Source organism: Amblyomma americanum, chromosome 5, assembly GCF_052857255.1.
Source record: "Amblyomma americanum isolate KBUSLIRL-KWMA chromosome 5, ASM5285725v1, whole genome shotgun sequence".
Lineage (NCBI taxonomy): Eukaryota > Metazoa > Arthropoda > Arachnida > Ixodida > Ixodidae > Amblyomma > Amblyomma americanum.
The window spans coordinates 121,159,611-121,175,370 of NC_135501.1; the positions used below are offsets into that span (position 1 = coordinate 121,159,611).

Genomic DNA, 15,760 nt, shown 5'->3' on the forward strand with positions numbered 1-15,760 from the left:
ATGAAGACTTCTCGCATGCGTTTGGAATTTTTTGCGAAGTCCTCGTCTTGGGAACATATTCTTTTAAATCGATGTGCCTGAGAGTATGGGATGCTTGTTTTAGAGTGACGAGGATGGCAGCTTTTGAAGTGTAGGTATTGTTGGCGGTCCGTCGGTTTTCTATATACACCGGTGGTAAGTGAGCCTCTCTTTACCGAAATCTCAACATCTAGAAAGTTTATTGTGGTGTTGGAGTACGTGTAAGTGAAAGATATGTTGGGGTGGACGAGGTTGAAGTTTTCAATAAAACGTATGAGTTCTTGCTCTGTGTCAGTCCATATTAAAAAGATGTCATCCAAGTAGCGTTTGTATAGGGTGGGCTTAATGGGGCAATCATTCAGAAATTTGGATTAAATACTATGCATGAAGATATTGGCGTAGGTGGGTGCCATCCTTGTACCCATGGCTGTGCCACTAATTTTCAAATAGTGTTCATTGTTAAATTCGAAGTTGTTATATTCGGGTATGATTTTTGCCAGTATTTCTAAAACACGTGGGGAAGGGGTTTCCTCCTTTCTGTTTTGTTCATACGCTTCGGTCAGAGATTTAATGCCATCGGAATCAGGAATGTTTGTGTAGAGAGAGACTACATCTAGTGTTGCCAGGAAGGCTCCTTTCGGGAGTTTGAGACCTGCTAATGCGCGAAGGAAATGGTTTGAGTCGCGTATGTATGATGCGTGTGTTGTTGGAATATGTCTAATTAGTGTGTCAATGTAACTGGAAATCGGTTCTGTAATCGTGCCGATGCCGGATACTATAGGGCGGCCAGGATTATTCTTTTTGCGGATTTTCGGTAACATGTAGAATCGGCCCGGCGACGGGTGTGGTGCGGTGAGGGCTTTAGATAGCCGTAGGGATATGTCCCCATTCTTCGCAAGTTGACCCAGGGTCTCCGCTACAAAATGTTGGTATTGCGCAGTTGGGACTGCTTCAAGACGTTGATAGGAACTAATGTTAGAGAGTTGTCTCATGCCTTCTTCAATGTATTTTTCGCTGTCCATGACAACTATACCACCTCCCTTATCCGCTGGCTTTATGATTATACCTATCTTGCTGCTCAGAGCCTTCAATGCATCCCGTTAGTTTTTAGACAAGTTCTGCGTCCCTGGAGTGTGGTTGTTTTAGGCGTAAATAATGTCTTTCTGGACGGCGTTAATGTACATGTCCAAGTGTTTGTCCCTTCCTATGCTAGGAGTCCAGTGGTGGTTAGTAACGACGAGTTCTCTGTTTTCCGCGGTAACCCGCGCCCGATCGAAGAAGTATTCCCGGAGTCGCAACATTCGTGCAAAGTTGTCCAAATCTTTTAACACCGAGAATTCGCTGTATTTACCGGTGGTAGGGCAGAATGTAATGCCTCGAGAAAGGATGGATCTTTCCTCTGTCGTTAAGGCCCTGGTTGATAGATTAATAATATTGTGCTGGAAAGCAAAGTCGGCGCTTGGAACCGCAGGATTATTATTAGTAGATGCTGTCATTCCAGATCGTTCTACGCGTGTTTCTTGAACTGTTGATGTTTGTGTCGTAATACTGGATTTGATGTTGGAGTTTATTGTAATAGTGGGGTTAATATTTGTAGCTGCCTCCGTTCTTGATTCCTTTTCGCTTGTTATTGAATTTGACAACGCGTGTTGTGGAACCCCGTCTCGAATGAATTTTTTGCGTTTGGTCTCGCGTACCTCAGTCGCTCTCTTTTCCTCAAAGATCATAAGGTCTGTGGCCTCCAGCGCGGTAAGGGCAATTTGTTGATGAGCACGACTTTCTTCCATTCTCAGAGCCACCAACGCCTTCTCAAAGTGGTCATGGTAACTACAAGCAAATTTAAAGCGGCAGATTGTTGTGTACGATTTCAATTAGCCTTCTCCTCTTCACACAGGTCACCCATTGATGGTGTTAGCGACACTTGTAAACCTTTTGGTACGATTTTTGATTCAAGATAGGCCTTTAGACTATGAATATGTAGTTCATGCCTAATTCGTTTATCCACAATTTTTCTTAATTTTAAAAATTTAGAGTTATTTGAAAAAGGCTGTCGGTAGGATGAGCGAGATAGAGTCGGCGTACTCACGCGGCATGAATGTCACTGTTGACGAACCCGTTGTGCCGAACCGCAGCGCTTTCGAAGATCGTAGCGTGATAGAGAGGTGCTGGGAAGCTCTTCTTTCCGGCTGGATATCGTATAAACCTGGCCCTCCACCGTGGAAGTCAGTTGACGCTGCGCTGCACTAGAATGGCCTGATGCTCCGCCTGGGCTTGCTGGAGTGCTGGCGCCGCTCGCTCCGGATTTCGGTGTTGTGCTGGGAGTGGTGGGGGTATGCACATGGTTGGCCTTAGATGGGGTTTGTTGTCGGTGGGTTCCAGCGGATAAGCTTCTTGCTGAGGTGGATCTCTCGGCGGTGCTGTCTCGTGTTGTGTCCCTGGGCGACTTCGGGATAGCAGGAACAGCTTTACTCTCCAATTTGCGAAGATGTGGTGGCCGCGTTGTCAGGTCTGCAACGCGGTCTGCAACGCGATGCCAGGTCTGCATACACATACAAACATCAAGCTGTGCAGTAAGCACAGCTTCAGGATTCAAATGGGAAATTAATGGCAACTTTGATTGTGATTCCTGCGACGTAATATACCTCCTAGAATGCAGTGTATGCAGTATGCAGTACATTGGACCGACCGCCAACCCTCTACGAATTCGCTTTAATAACCACCGTGCGCATATCTTATCCCTACCCAACCTTCACTTGTCAAAACACATTAATGAGCGAAACCACCCATTTGATGCAATTAAGTTAACAGTCCTACAGGGTGGGTTCCACAGCACCCGGGAAAGAGAACAACGCGTGTCGTACTTCATTTACAAATTTGAAACAATTCCTCCCGGCATTAATGAAAGTCCAGGTGTATTGTCCTCCATCCGCCCCTTGCAGGGCCGTTGCTGATATTACGAGAGCCAGCTTGACATACCTCGGTCGTTTCTTGCCAGCGACATCTTTTTCAAGCTCACACAAATTTCTTCATTCGCTACCCCATCCCGCCCCTATCTTCCCAGTTCGATTACCTTGCCGACGGGGTGCAATTGAAGAACCCTTGCTTAAGTGCTCACGCCATTCACATTTACCTCCCACACCACACTTGCCCGAACTCGGATGTTTTTGTTTTCAGGCACAGTGCACGTGTGTGTAGTTAAGCTCACGGCGCCGCTGATTCTACCTTGACTCGGGCTGCCTAAATGGTTCAAGATGACGGAAGTCTCCTATCCTGTCTGCATTTTATTCTGTTTATTTGTTTACTTTTTCTGGCCAGGTCACGCGAGTGCAAGCATCTCCAATTTATATATGTTTGACAATTCCGCCACCGTCTGTTTCTGTACACCTTACTCGCTTAAATGCTCCCGCCATTCTCATTTAGCCGCCACACGACACTGCCATGAGCTCGGATGTTTTACTGTTGTGTGTCTGGGTGTTTTCATGCACAGTGCAAGTGTGTCTAGTTAAGCTCACGGCGCCGCTGATTCGGCCTTTGCTCTGGCTGCCGAAGTGGTTCCAGATGACGGAAGCTCCGGCCCTGCTGCATTTTATTCTGTTTATTTGTTTACTCTTTATGCTCGGGGCACGCGAGTGCACGCGTCTTTAACTTTTGTGTGTAGGGCGATCCCGCCACCGTCTGCTCCTGTGCACCTTACACGCCGCCGCTCTGTTGCCTTGATGGGTAGCCATTATCCCCTCCCGCTCCGTGTTTTCCTTCTGTTTTTTTCTAGTCCGGGGTCGGCTCCCCGCGGCTGCGGGGTGGGCGGCGGGGGACAACACGTTTTTTTCTTTTTTATTTGTTCCCCTTTTTTCCCTTTCTATCTGTATCTTTTCTGGTATTCTTTGCTTCCGTTTGTTTCCTTTGTTCATGTGTCGTACATGTGTGCCAGTGCCAACTCCTTAAGAAGAGGAAGAAGACCCCTGTAACCTCAGTCTTGAGAAAGAACAGGCTCTGTCCGAAACGTCGATTCAAAATAAATCTATGGCTAAATGAAGCGTTTTCAACTTAGAATTGTTGCCTCTAGCAACCAAATATGTTATATATATATATATATATATATATATATATATATATATATATATATATATATATATATATATATATATATATATATATATATACATTGTTAAACTATTTACAGAACCCATAGGAAAATAACGAACCCGCGGTTTTACTTTCAATATTATAATTTTATTTAAATCAGCGGCATCAACTTGTTGAAATTAATGGTATCTGCTCAGTGTTCAAGCAAGTAACAGTTTGAGTTCCCCAACGGAGCATATTGGGCCCCCTCCTTTCAATATTTACATAAATGACCTTGTTCTTGTCGATAGGGAACCCACATACGTAATATATGCAGATGATGCTACGTTGCTTTTCTCGTCGAACGATACTGCATGCCTGGTTTCAACCGCAAATTCTGTCCTTGCAAAAATACAGAGATGGTCACATGATAATGGCTTAAAAATCAACACGGACAAAACTAAAGCTAGTTTATTTCAACCAAAAAATAAAGCTGTGAACCTAGAGACTTGCAAAAGATTCTTCAAGGATAGAGCTCATCTGGTCTGCGAAAACGTTAGGTTTCGTTTTTTGACAGCCATATGTCATGGACCAATCACATAGACTTTTTTGCATGAAAACTCGCACAAGTCACTGGTGTACTCATGAGTTTAAGACCGCTCCCACGTAAAGTCAAACTTCTCCTATATAACACTCTCTTCCTGAGTCACCTACACTACTGCATTCTCGTGTGGAGTACGACGTCTGCTACCAACATAAATCGGTTGTTTGGGCTTCAAAAAAGGTAATACGCATTATTTGTAACTCTCCAGTAGACGCTCACACAGCACCTTTTTTCAAAACAGTTTAAATTACTCGTATTGCTCTCTCTGCTAGATTTCAGGCTCTTGCTAGCCTATCGTAAAGACGAAAAACAAAGACAGTCGCACATCATGCCCTTAACTCAATTGATCAGAAACAGAACAGAATACAACATGCAGCCACCTGAACACTGATATGGGCCGCATCCTCGCACTATGTTCAAATTAATGTTACACTATCGCTTACCACGCCTCTTAAACTCCCTCACACGTAATAACATAGATGCCACTTCCTGTGCTATCTCGCGTTTATATGAGTATTTCTGTGATTTTTGAGCATGACTTATTGCTTTCCTGCTTTTTTGTGACTTCTGATGTGGGCTGTTGTCGTTGTAAATACTTTTGTTATTAGCCTTTATTATGTTTTTTTTCGTTTCGTCACAATGTTAACTTGATAAATGGTTTCAATTATCCTTTCGTTGCTCAGGTGTAAACTGCGGATTGCCTAGCTTTTTTTCCTTTTTTGCTTTGTAATCTCTTCTTACATTGCATTTGCGTTTGTGGCATAATGTGTAAGCCAACATGCCTTCTTTTGTTATAGTTTTTGTTTATGTATCATTTTTTGTACATTCCGAATCAGTGCCTGTGCCTGCTGCTGCCAAATACTGTGTTTAAGGCCCGTCAAGTTGCCGTGAGCAACATTTTTCTAAAATCCCCATAAATTGTATGTTTATGGAAATAAAGGCAATTCAATTATTTGCCTTTTCCACGCGAATTTTGTAGCCATAGCTACATTACGGTAGCATTTCGGGCCCTCAGCGTGGCGGCACGCCAACCTGTGGCTGCGTCGCCACGCTGTCACATGCTTGGTCACGTGGTGCGGTGCAGCTGCCGGCGGCGCGGTGCCGTGGCTGATCACGTTGTTGGTCATGTGACAACGTTCCACGCGGCCAGCTGTAGCTATCGCGTCACTCCAGCTTTAACCAGAGCTAAACCACCGCCAATTTTCCATTTGTGCGCATGCCAGGTTTTATTCCTGCAGGGTATATATAGGATCTGTACTAAAATAAAGTTAGCTGATAATGTACCGTTGTTGTTGTCTCTACTATGCCTGCACGTTTTCCGTTGGTTTTATTGCTTCAATCTGTACCACTTATCTCAGCTCTCCGTTGTACTTAATCATGCAACATATGGTTTTGGTTCAAAACTGCTGTGAATAGTGAGTACTTATTTTCATGTGATGCAGAAGGACTTGATGCACGTGTCGCTTGCTTTCTGATCAAAATTTGTTAATCATCATCATTACCACTCAGCTTCAGAAAATTTGTCCCGAGTTAACGGCGCCACCACCGCTGTCCCATGTAGAAACTGAGAATTCGCCTCTACCCTTTGGCTATCTACGACGCCCAGCCCAGGTCACCACATCGTTCCCGTCATCTTCCTGAGCACAATTAACTCAGCTGCGGTTCAAATACATATACCACTGCTTTGAGTTTGACCCTGTCCTGCGCTCGCAGGAATCGCCCCATCGCCCCAAACTTCCCAACTTTATCCCTCCGCCTAACTCTCAGCCACCCTCAGACCCTTTTTTTGCTTTCTCGTGTAATCCATCCCATTACCCCTATAAAGCCTGGATGTCTTTCCTGAGATTTGCATATCCTACCTATGTACATTTTTTCTTTTGATTTGAGCAATAATATACTTATCTCGCGTTTGCTCCCTGAACGTTTGTCCTCTCTTCCTGTCGCTTAATGTTTCCCTGTTCGTTTGAAATTAAATTGGTTTTGAGGAAAGGAAATGGCGCAGTAACTGTATCACATCTCGGTGGACACCCGAACCGCCCTGTAAGGGAAGGGAGAAAGGAATAGTTAAAGAAGAAAGGAAGAAAGAGGGGCCGTAGTGGAGAGCTTTAAAATAATTTCGACCACCTGGTGATCTTTAACGTGCACTGACATCGCACGTCACACGGGCGCCTTTGCGTTTCGCCTCCATCAAAACGCGGCCGGCGCTGTCGGGTTAGAATACGGGTACTCCGGCTCGGGAGCCGAGCGGCCCAACCACTGAGCCAACGCGCCGGGTTCTGTTCAATTCGCTGAATTTAATTTCAAGAAATTTTTTGCCGCGAAAGTTTATATTTGATACCGGAGCACTGCCGAGATGCAGCTATATTATATAGTTGAGTCTTGAGAGACACTTCTGTGCATCTCTTCCCAGCGGCATTTATCATGGGTGGACGGATCTAAAGGGGCCATTGGCAGAGAGTAGCGAGCGCGCCTTACGGAATGTATACACTCTGGGATAATGGTAACCAGGTGGACCCAGGTCAAATCGGCCGCGTCTACGGGAAGTTCCATTTGTTTGAGCCACCAGAGAGTGCCTTCCCCTTTTAAGGATGTACAGGCAGAAGCAGTATCACAGGGAACAGGAAAGCACGTGGCTTCTGTGCTTCATGTAGCACTGCAGCCACGATCCGGCGAGATTTGGTGGCGCGAGGCGCATGCGTAGAAATAGCAGCCAACGATGCTTATTGGGCATGAGCCTTTGATGAAAATTCTTATGGCCTTTCGGTGGCTGTGCTTCACAAAGCAAGGATGCCACGCGCTTTCTTTTCCCCTCTCATAATGCTTCTACGTCAACCATCTTTCATCGCGTAATCCAGTTAGGCTTAAGTTCTTCGTGGAAGGTGTGCTATCATAAAAACGGTCACTTTACCCGGCTGGTATGAAATGTCTGGCAGTTTGCGTTATTTTTATGAATCAAGTTGTTCACTTCATTAAGAGCTTTTTTTTCAGTTGGGCAGCGTAATAAGCCAACCAAGGCTCTTCGCTTAGCTGAACATGCAATGCACTTCCTTAATATTTTTTCAGGTCGCAGAATCCTATACGCAAATTGCTATAATTCTCTATTTTATTGTGTTATAATGTTGTTCATCCACTTTCACAAAACATAGCGGTAAGGTTTCTTCCTTTGTTGACCAACTTGACTTACCGCTTAAACATTCAGCTACAAGAACTCGTAACAGGGTGGGCTCCCGCAACTCAGTCATCATCCCATGACGACTTCTGCATTGTCGATATATGAAAATAACTACTTACGGCAAGCTTCGGTGGTATCTTTGCAAGCAACAGAGGGCACCCAGTCAAGGCAGCAGTGTCGAAAACGACCTTCAATGGTTGCCATGGGGTGCGCACTCTGAGCAGACCGCAGTATTGAACTAGAACAAACAAGCGTGTAATTTGTCCGGTTGTTATGTGGGCCACACAAATATTCAAAGTAAAGGAAGAGAGACTTGTGTTTCACACAGCAGATTGCGCAAAGTGCTATCTCTTTATGAGCTGTGGATTACACCTATAAGGCAGCATTTCTAATTTATATACATGTAAGGTCACAACCACAAGCGTCAGCTCACATATAACGTTACATAAGCTTAGGAAATAGAACAACTGAACGAGGACAGTACCAGCGTGCCTTATCTAACGCTGTAAAAAATATAACTTAATTTTCATGGTAATGTAGATTCTACATAAATGATCCAATAAACAGTGACTTGCTCTATACATGTTAGCTTTCTTCGTTTTTTTTTAGATCTCTGCCCGTGCTAAAACAAAATTCAGGAGTTTTAACCGCTAGCGCTTGTGTTTTCTGCCTGTCGTCGTCGTCCACATTTCAAGGGCTGCAGCATTTATCAAGAAAAGTGCGGTTCAATATTTTCTTCACCATATTGTCAGCCTGAGCATGTACTGTACTTTAAATGATATATTACAAGACTTGGCCAAAGATGCAAAATGGTTGTTAATAAATCTTCGGACTTCAGCGCCGAATGACGATAAACCAAAATTCTACGCCCTCCTTCCTCGTCGCCACCGTGAAGAGGTGCTGCCCTTTTATTAAACCGCTAATAATATCAACACCAAGCTCACGCCGCTACAAATGCGCAGGCATTGAAGTCCTGCACGACGCTTCACACGTGTGTGGATACAGAAGGAAACAGGAATTACTACGAATTACTTGCCATTGCTTTTTAAAATCTGATTCTCAGTAGTTTTTAAGGGCCGCACTCCACTCCAAGTGATTATCGTGTTGCACCAAGGGAGAGCTTTTCAGTATTTACTCTCTCCTGGCGGTTGACTTGAGAACCACCATCTTCTCAACACCTTTCTACGCAGCAACGCTATGATTTAAGAAACTTTGCACTGGAGCGCAAAATGAGATATGCCGAGCAGTGAAAAAATATCACGAAAATATTCTTAATCGCCTCTATTTCGGCGTAAAGGACAGCATAATTGACAAAACACTGGACCTTACTCACGTTGTTGTGGTTCTTGAGCGGTACAGAGAATGTTGTGAATCGAGCTGTTGCATTCAAAGCTGACACGAAACGCTTCTCTTGAAGACTCGAGCATCTAAAATAATCAAGAAGGAAACAGAATTAAGTGCTGGCAATGCTAAATATCTTTGTGATACAAAACTAAGAATGGGAGTATTTCGGGCAGCTGAACGGGTAAGCAAATGAAGTATGGTCAAGCAAATACTTTAATTCCTGCTAGTTGACTCCTAAAGTAAAGAATTCTACATGTAAACAAGGCCGGTGTCTTTTTGATTATAAAAGGGTTAGCATGCGCGAATAAAGCTTGGCTGTATGTGAAGCCGTTGCCATCATTTTTAGCGCCTTCTCTGCCCATGTTATCTTTTGTGCCATCTTCATAATCCTCTAATATGAAGTATCAAGAGACACACGCAACAGCGCAAAGTTCATATCAGTAACTGTGCGAGACGCTTAGTTTACTTCTCTGAAGCAGCTGCTTCGTATTAAAAAGACCACAGAATGTTGTGAATCGAGCTGTTGCATTCAAAGCTGACACGAAACGCTTCTCTTGAAGACTCGAGCATCTCAAATAATCAAGAAGGAAACATAGCCAAGTGCTGCCAATTCCAAATATCTTTGTGATACAAAACTAAAAATTGGAGTATTTGGGGTAGCTGAACGGGTAAAGAAATGAAGTATGGTCAAGGAAAACTTAAGTTCTTGCTATTTGGCTCATGAAGTAAAGCATTCCACGTGAAAACAGGGCCGCTGTCTTTCCGATTATAAAAATGTAGGCATGTGCGAATAAAGCTTGTCTGTAAGTGAAGGCGTTGCCGTCATTTTCTTGCGCCTTCTCTTCCCATGTTATCTTTTGTGCCATCTTCATAATCCTTTAATATGAAGTACCAAGAGACTGACGGAACCGCGCAAAGTTCTTGTCAGTAACAGTACGAGACGATTAGTTTACTTCTCTGTAGCAGCTGCTTCCTATTGCAAAGACAGCAGTGATGAAGTCGGGAGAGTGAACGATTTCAATGTTTGTAGCGATAGCTACATTACGGTACCATTTCGAGCCTTCAGCGAGGTGGCGCGCAACCCTGTGGCTGCGCCGCCATGCTATCACGTGGTTGGTCAGGTGGTGCGGAGCAGCTACCCGCGGCGCGCCGCCTTGGCTGATCACGTGGTTCGTGGCGTGATTGGTCACGTTACCAAGTTCCACTCGTCCAGCTGTAGCTATAGCGTCACTACAGGTTTAACCAGAGCTAAAACACCGCCAATACTTGTTATTCCAGCAAAGTAAAAAAATACGCATACTATTTGAGCGCTGCTACGCGTCTTGTCCTATTCAAAAAAATTATTCAGATAGCAAGAGCATCATTTCACTGCTGAATATGGGCCTAACAGCTCCATTAAAAGAGTTTATTCCATGTAATGCCATTATTCATTTTCGTGGATAATATGATTTCACCTGAAAAATGCAAGCGGCTCGTTTACAGGCCGAAGTTCTTATCCGCACAACCGAAGCTTCCAGCAGTGATTAGAACAGGTAAGTAAGTATATAACTACGCAGCTATCATTCAGCTTCTATGCAGCGCACTTCACGTTCTCTCAAACTGCAAGATTCAGGGTTGCTGCGCTCCAAACATGATGCATTTCTCTAGAGCTTTACAGCTTAACACGTTCGAGCAGCCATTCCGTGGCCGTTCTTTTTTTGATTTTGGTATTTTTTACAATATAATTGGAGCGATGTATTCACCTCAATCAAGCAAATATTTTGTCCGCGAGTGAATCATTAAATATGAGAACCCATAAGCGCCTCTTATTTTACGCTCACGAATGCGGTTTCGATCATTCATGACTTTAGTCGTGCAGTTCGCTGCGTGCAGAAAACATATTTTCCCTTCATTAAATCGACACAGCACGCGCACTACGCAAGCCGTAAGAAACGCACAGCCAAAGCGAGGGTTAGGCTTACTAGACTCACGCTTACTAGCCTGAGCCACTGATTGACGCGGAACTCGGTAGACGCATAATTAGAAAAAATAACTGTTAATTAGTCCGTATTACGCTTTGAGAACGCAACCATCAGGCATGGATTACTGATTTACTCCAGGTTTAATTGGCCAACGGCCGCTTCTTTGGATGGCATGAAAACCCGAGAGCATGAAGGCTTTCGCATAATGCCTACATTGAAGTGTCGTCTCTGCGGTGTGGTTTCACCGCTCACAAGAGCATGAAACTTAATTATGCTTGCTGATTGCCTTTTACCGTTAAGTAGGAACTGCAGTTTGGAGCCTCGATCACGTCGGTATTTAGTATTTCACCTCGCAGGCAGTATGACAAAGTGCGTGGGTAAAAATTGTGAATCGCGCATACGGTACCTGGTCTGGCTCACAGCACAGAGTAGAAGTGTAGCTGCAAATACAAAACGAATACGTGAAGTGCCCGCCATTGTGACACCGCCGCTCAACACGTCAAGTATCTTCGGCTGTGTTAGAACGTACACGCTATCGATGCCGCAGGCCGAACTAGACGGCGCCAGTCTGGCATCTTGTTATCTTGGTTATTGAGACCACCTTACGCTGCGTAGCGTCAGCGCCAATTCGCCGCTTTTGCGTCTTTGAGGGGAACGAGGCAACGAAGAGACGCAGTATATTACTTCAGTCGTCTAGCATGTGTCACCGACAAGCCGGAAACCAAATCCACCTATGGGAAGAAAAACAACTAAAATCTGACTTACGTAAACTTGCAAATGGCGTTGCGCCCTGAAACCATCTACCTTAGCGCGCCTAGATAAGCTTACATCGGTGATTTGTTTCCAATGCCACTTTCTCATCGTTTCCAGCGAAATTGTTCTCTTTGCCTTCCCGTCTCTCCGTATACACTTCAGTCCTCAAAACTTTACGCTGTTTTTTTTCCGAAATACAATATCATTGCGGCCCGAAGTGCTTAACTTTGTACAATTTAAATTGAGCGGTACTCAAAACAAACGACTGAAGCTGAACATAGTGAAAAGAGGGAATATTTCAAGATCAAAAACAGAAACGGTGCTAACAAAATGCTCCATTCTTTTATTGTACACGCGGAAGCAAAGATTTGAGCATTATATTTCTACCAAAATAAATTTGTACTTATTTGGAAGAAAGAATTTGAGTAGCCATGAGTGATTGTTTTGTGACGGCAACGATGTGGCCACGTGGCAGCAGCAGTGGTATCAAGAGAGAGAGAGAGAGAGAAAGAGTAACGGAAAGGCAGGGAGGTTAACTAGGCAACGCCAGTGGAATCAAAGTGTGCGCACCACTGGTTGATGCTGGAACGAGCGTTTAATGTGAGTGGAAAAACTGAGCTGAATTCAAAAAATACCGAAGAATAAGGAACCAAACACGAAAGTGGCTAAGTGAGAGGCATGTAATACTATTCTGAGTTCTATAAATGCTCGTCACCAAGTGATAGGGGGCTAATCAATGATAATCAGCTAAAAGAGCACTTCCTAGAAACGTTCCGTTTGTGTTTGATCCCTGAGTAAAGAACCTTAAATATAAAGATGCGATCTGAGCTTAGGCAGGGAGAGTACGGTCGTTTTTGCAGGAACTACGTATTCGTATCGAACGTCTGTTTTTAACTATCGGTTTAAAAATTTCTTCACAATATAAAAGTATGCAAGGTCACGCCGGATTGAAAAGGTCATATTTTCGGCGTCTTCGATGCTCTGTTATCCTTTAATAGTAAATAGACAACAGCGGGAATTTCGGTGCACTCCCTCAGGTTTTATGGGCTTGTCTAAGAGCTGCAGGGGAAAATGACTAGCGTGGTTCAGTGCAGATAAAACGCTCCATCTGTATGCTAGCAATTATAAGGCGCTATTAGTTTAATTGGTCTTTTGTGAAAATACTTTAATCAAAGCCATAGATATAACTCTTTTAAGAAGGCGATTTTATTTTAGTACAAAGAAGACTGACGCCAACCAGGTTAATTTTTGAAAAACACGGCGTTTCGGGACCGGCTCGGTCGCTTCTTCAAGGTGTGACTACGGGCGAGGCGCAGCTTGGCTTTTTAAGCCCTCGGGTTGAATACCTCCGGGTCAATGGCCGCGAACCATGGATGTAAGTGGAAGGAAGTGTCCCCAGGGAGTGATTAACATTACTTCGTGTCTGTTATATGTGCCACGACTCCAGCAGACGCCTCCTGCGCTGGTTCAGCTTCGGTTTCCAGTAGAATATTGCCGTCGCTGGTCACAATCCTCGCAGTGTTCGGCCACCGCGCTGCGCGGACGGTTCATTGGTCGGACGTCCGCTTTGTGTTGCCTCATTCGTTCGGCGAAGTTCTTTGTATCCCCCACGTACCAGGCAGAGCAGACTGAGCAGGGAATCTTGTATACAACCCCTTGGGCCCTTTCTTTTGGGTGACGGTCTTTCGGGCGGGGGAGGAAGCGTCCGATGGTGGTAGCCGGTTTGTACGTTGTTAGCACCCCTTCTTTGCCGAGAATTCGAGCCAGCGTCTCTCTCACGCCTTTAACGTATGATATGCAAAGACGTTTCCGGTTCTGGCGTGTGCTTGAGGAAGGAATAGAGATGTTTTTGTTTTTTCTTTTTTGCTTTGCGCTGACGCGTCGGATTAATGAACTGGGGTACCAATATTTTGGAGATCAGAGACAACTCGGTTCTTCACGGTTCTTTTTTCTTCATGTGAAGAACATACGGTATCGGCTCTCTTCAATAAAGATGTAATGACAGATGCATTGCGGGGAGTGGGATGATTCGAATTGAAATGGAGGTACCGTCTCGTGTAGGTTGGTTTTCTGTATACCGAGAACCGCAAGCTTTTGTCGTGCCTTGTGACTAGAACGTCGTGAAAAGGCAGGCTGCCCTGCTGCTCACATTGCACTGTAAATTCTATGGCCGGTTCAGTTGAATTTAGATGGAATGGGAGGTTTTCTACTTCTGACGTTTTCACCACACAAATTCAGTCTTCTACATATCGAAGGAACAGCTTTGGCTTGAGATTCAAGGTGGGAAGCGCCCGGCTTTTGACGTCGTCCATGGTTAAATTAGCCATTGTGACCGTTATCGACGCCCCCATGGCAGTTCCGGTTGTTTGCTTGAAAGCAGACAACCGGAACCGAGACAAAAATTAACCTGATTGGCGTCAGTCTTCTTTCTACTAAATTAATTTCTTAACCAGACAGACTTCTGTCAAATGTGTTCTTTTGAGATTTTATTTTAGATCGGAAATGAACACTATTGGTAAATATTTAGGTCCTTCAAAAAAAAAAAGAAAAGCTGCACATTACCTAGGGCGAACTCAGAAATAGGGTCTTCATTTAATTGATTTAATCATAAGAGAACAAATTTTGCAGTTTTATAAGGATTTTCTCGCCACTTCATTTCTTTGTTAAGAGGCGGTGATAGATACAAACCTCCTTCCAGAAAACTGCCTTCTTAATGAGATCGAAAGGCGTAACCATGTCCACATTAGGTGCAATAATAATTGTCATGTTGATGCTAATTCTATTGCTGGCCGCAAGCTTAACACGTCTTACTAAAACGTTATCCCTGATAGATGCGCTCAAGAGCACAGCTACCACTGAAATTATTGGCATCATCGAGCCTGCCACAGAAAGGAGACGCAAACAGGAACGGTTAACGTTGCATAGATGCTCAGACACACCTATTCGACCATCGTGGTTCAGATTTCACATTCGTCTAGCTACACTAGACTGAATGGGCGCAATCGGGGTGGAGTACAAAATCTGGTAAAACCACAGTGATTCATGGACGGAGCTTGGGAAACCAAACAGTTTATCCTTACTCTGCGACCGTACAGTTAAAGTACACCATGGTTATTCATTTGCAATTTGAGCCGGTGCTTCGTTCGCACGGCGTGTGCAGCTAGCGTATGCTGGCGTCTCCAGGATATTTTAATGGACCACATTCTAAGATCGAATTGTCAGCGGTAATTCGAATATGTTGTACACTCGACATCAGAGTCTTCCCGGCGTCAAGTTAAGCGCTCATGGGCACCTGCATGGCTGTACTCTCGATGTTCTTCATGGGAGCAGCGAGTGGGACATACTACCACAGGACAACCTACTCTGCTCGCCGGCGAAGATTTTACCCAGGAGCACTAAGGTGGAACAGATCTTCGTCTTTGCTGCTCTGCTTCCTTTATACATTTTCGTCATCACCTGTTTCCTCCTTGAAGCGCTTGAGGGGTCACGTGATTGCGGGCGCAAAGTGCGCACCATTTCGACACGGTCAACATATAACTACTGAACGCGTCACCGAGACAGAGCCCAGTAAAGTAATAATGACGCTGCAACTATTGCGAAATTCGTCGCACACTACCTGTCGGATGCATACCTAGCAATCTGTGAACATTCTCGATGTATATTAGAGAGAGACGGGTTATTTGGTGACTATTATGCACTCTACTCGATGTATATACTGGTCAGGTCTATCTGCTTCCTTGGCTAGCAGTAATTCATTTAATCATTACTTAGTGACAGCGGTTGTAAGCCTCGTTTTGCACCGGTTCACTAGGTGACATTGCGCACACAGTGCAAATACGCATGTGT

The 15,760-nt window shown here is 44.5% G+C and overlaps 1 protein-coding gene across 2 annotated transcripts in view; it reads right to left on the minus strand.

The window, feature by feature from the left end:
• Positions 1 to 11,656, minus strand: part of LOC144132640 (lysosomal aspartic protease-like) — a 276,547-nt gene extending 264,891 nt beyond the window's left edge. The window contains exons 1-3 of one of the 2 annotated variants that reach the window (XM_077665193.1): positions 11,568 to 11,654; positions 9,190 to 9,283; positions 7,976 to 8,094 (exon numbers count right to left, since the gene is read on the minus strand). In XM_077665193.1, coding sequence (XP_077521319.1) covers positions 7,976 to 8,094; positions 9,190 to 9,242 — 172 coding nt within the window. In that variant the 5' untranslated portion in view covers positions 9,243 to 9,283; positions 11,568 to 11,654. Of the gene's footprint in view, positions 1 to 2,131; positions 2,558 to 7,975; positions 8,095 to 9,189; positions 9,284 to 11,567 lie in introns of both variants that reach the window. The other variant, XM_077665194.1, reaches the window with a different exon arrangement.
• Positions 11,657 to 15,760: the final 4,104 nt, after the last annotated feature.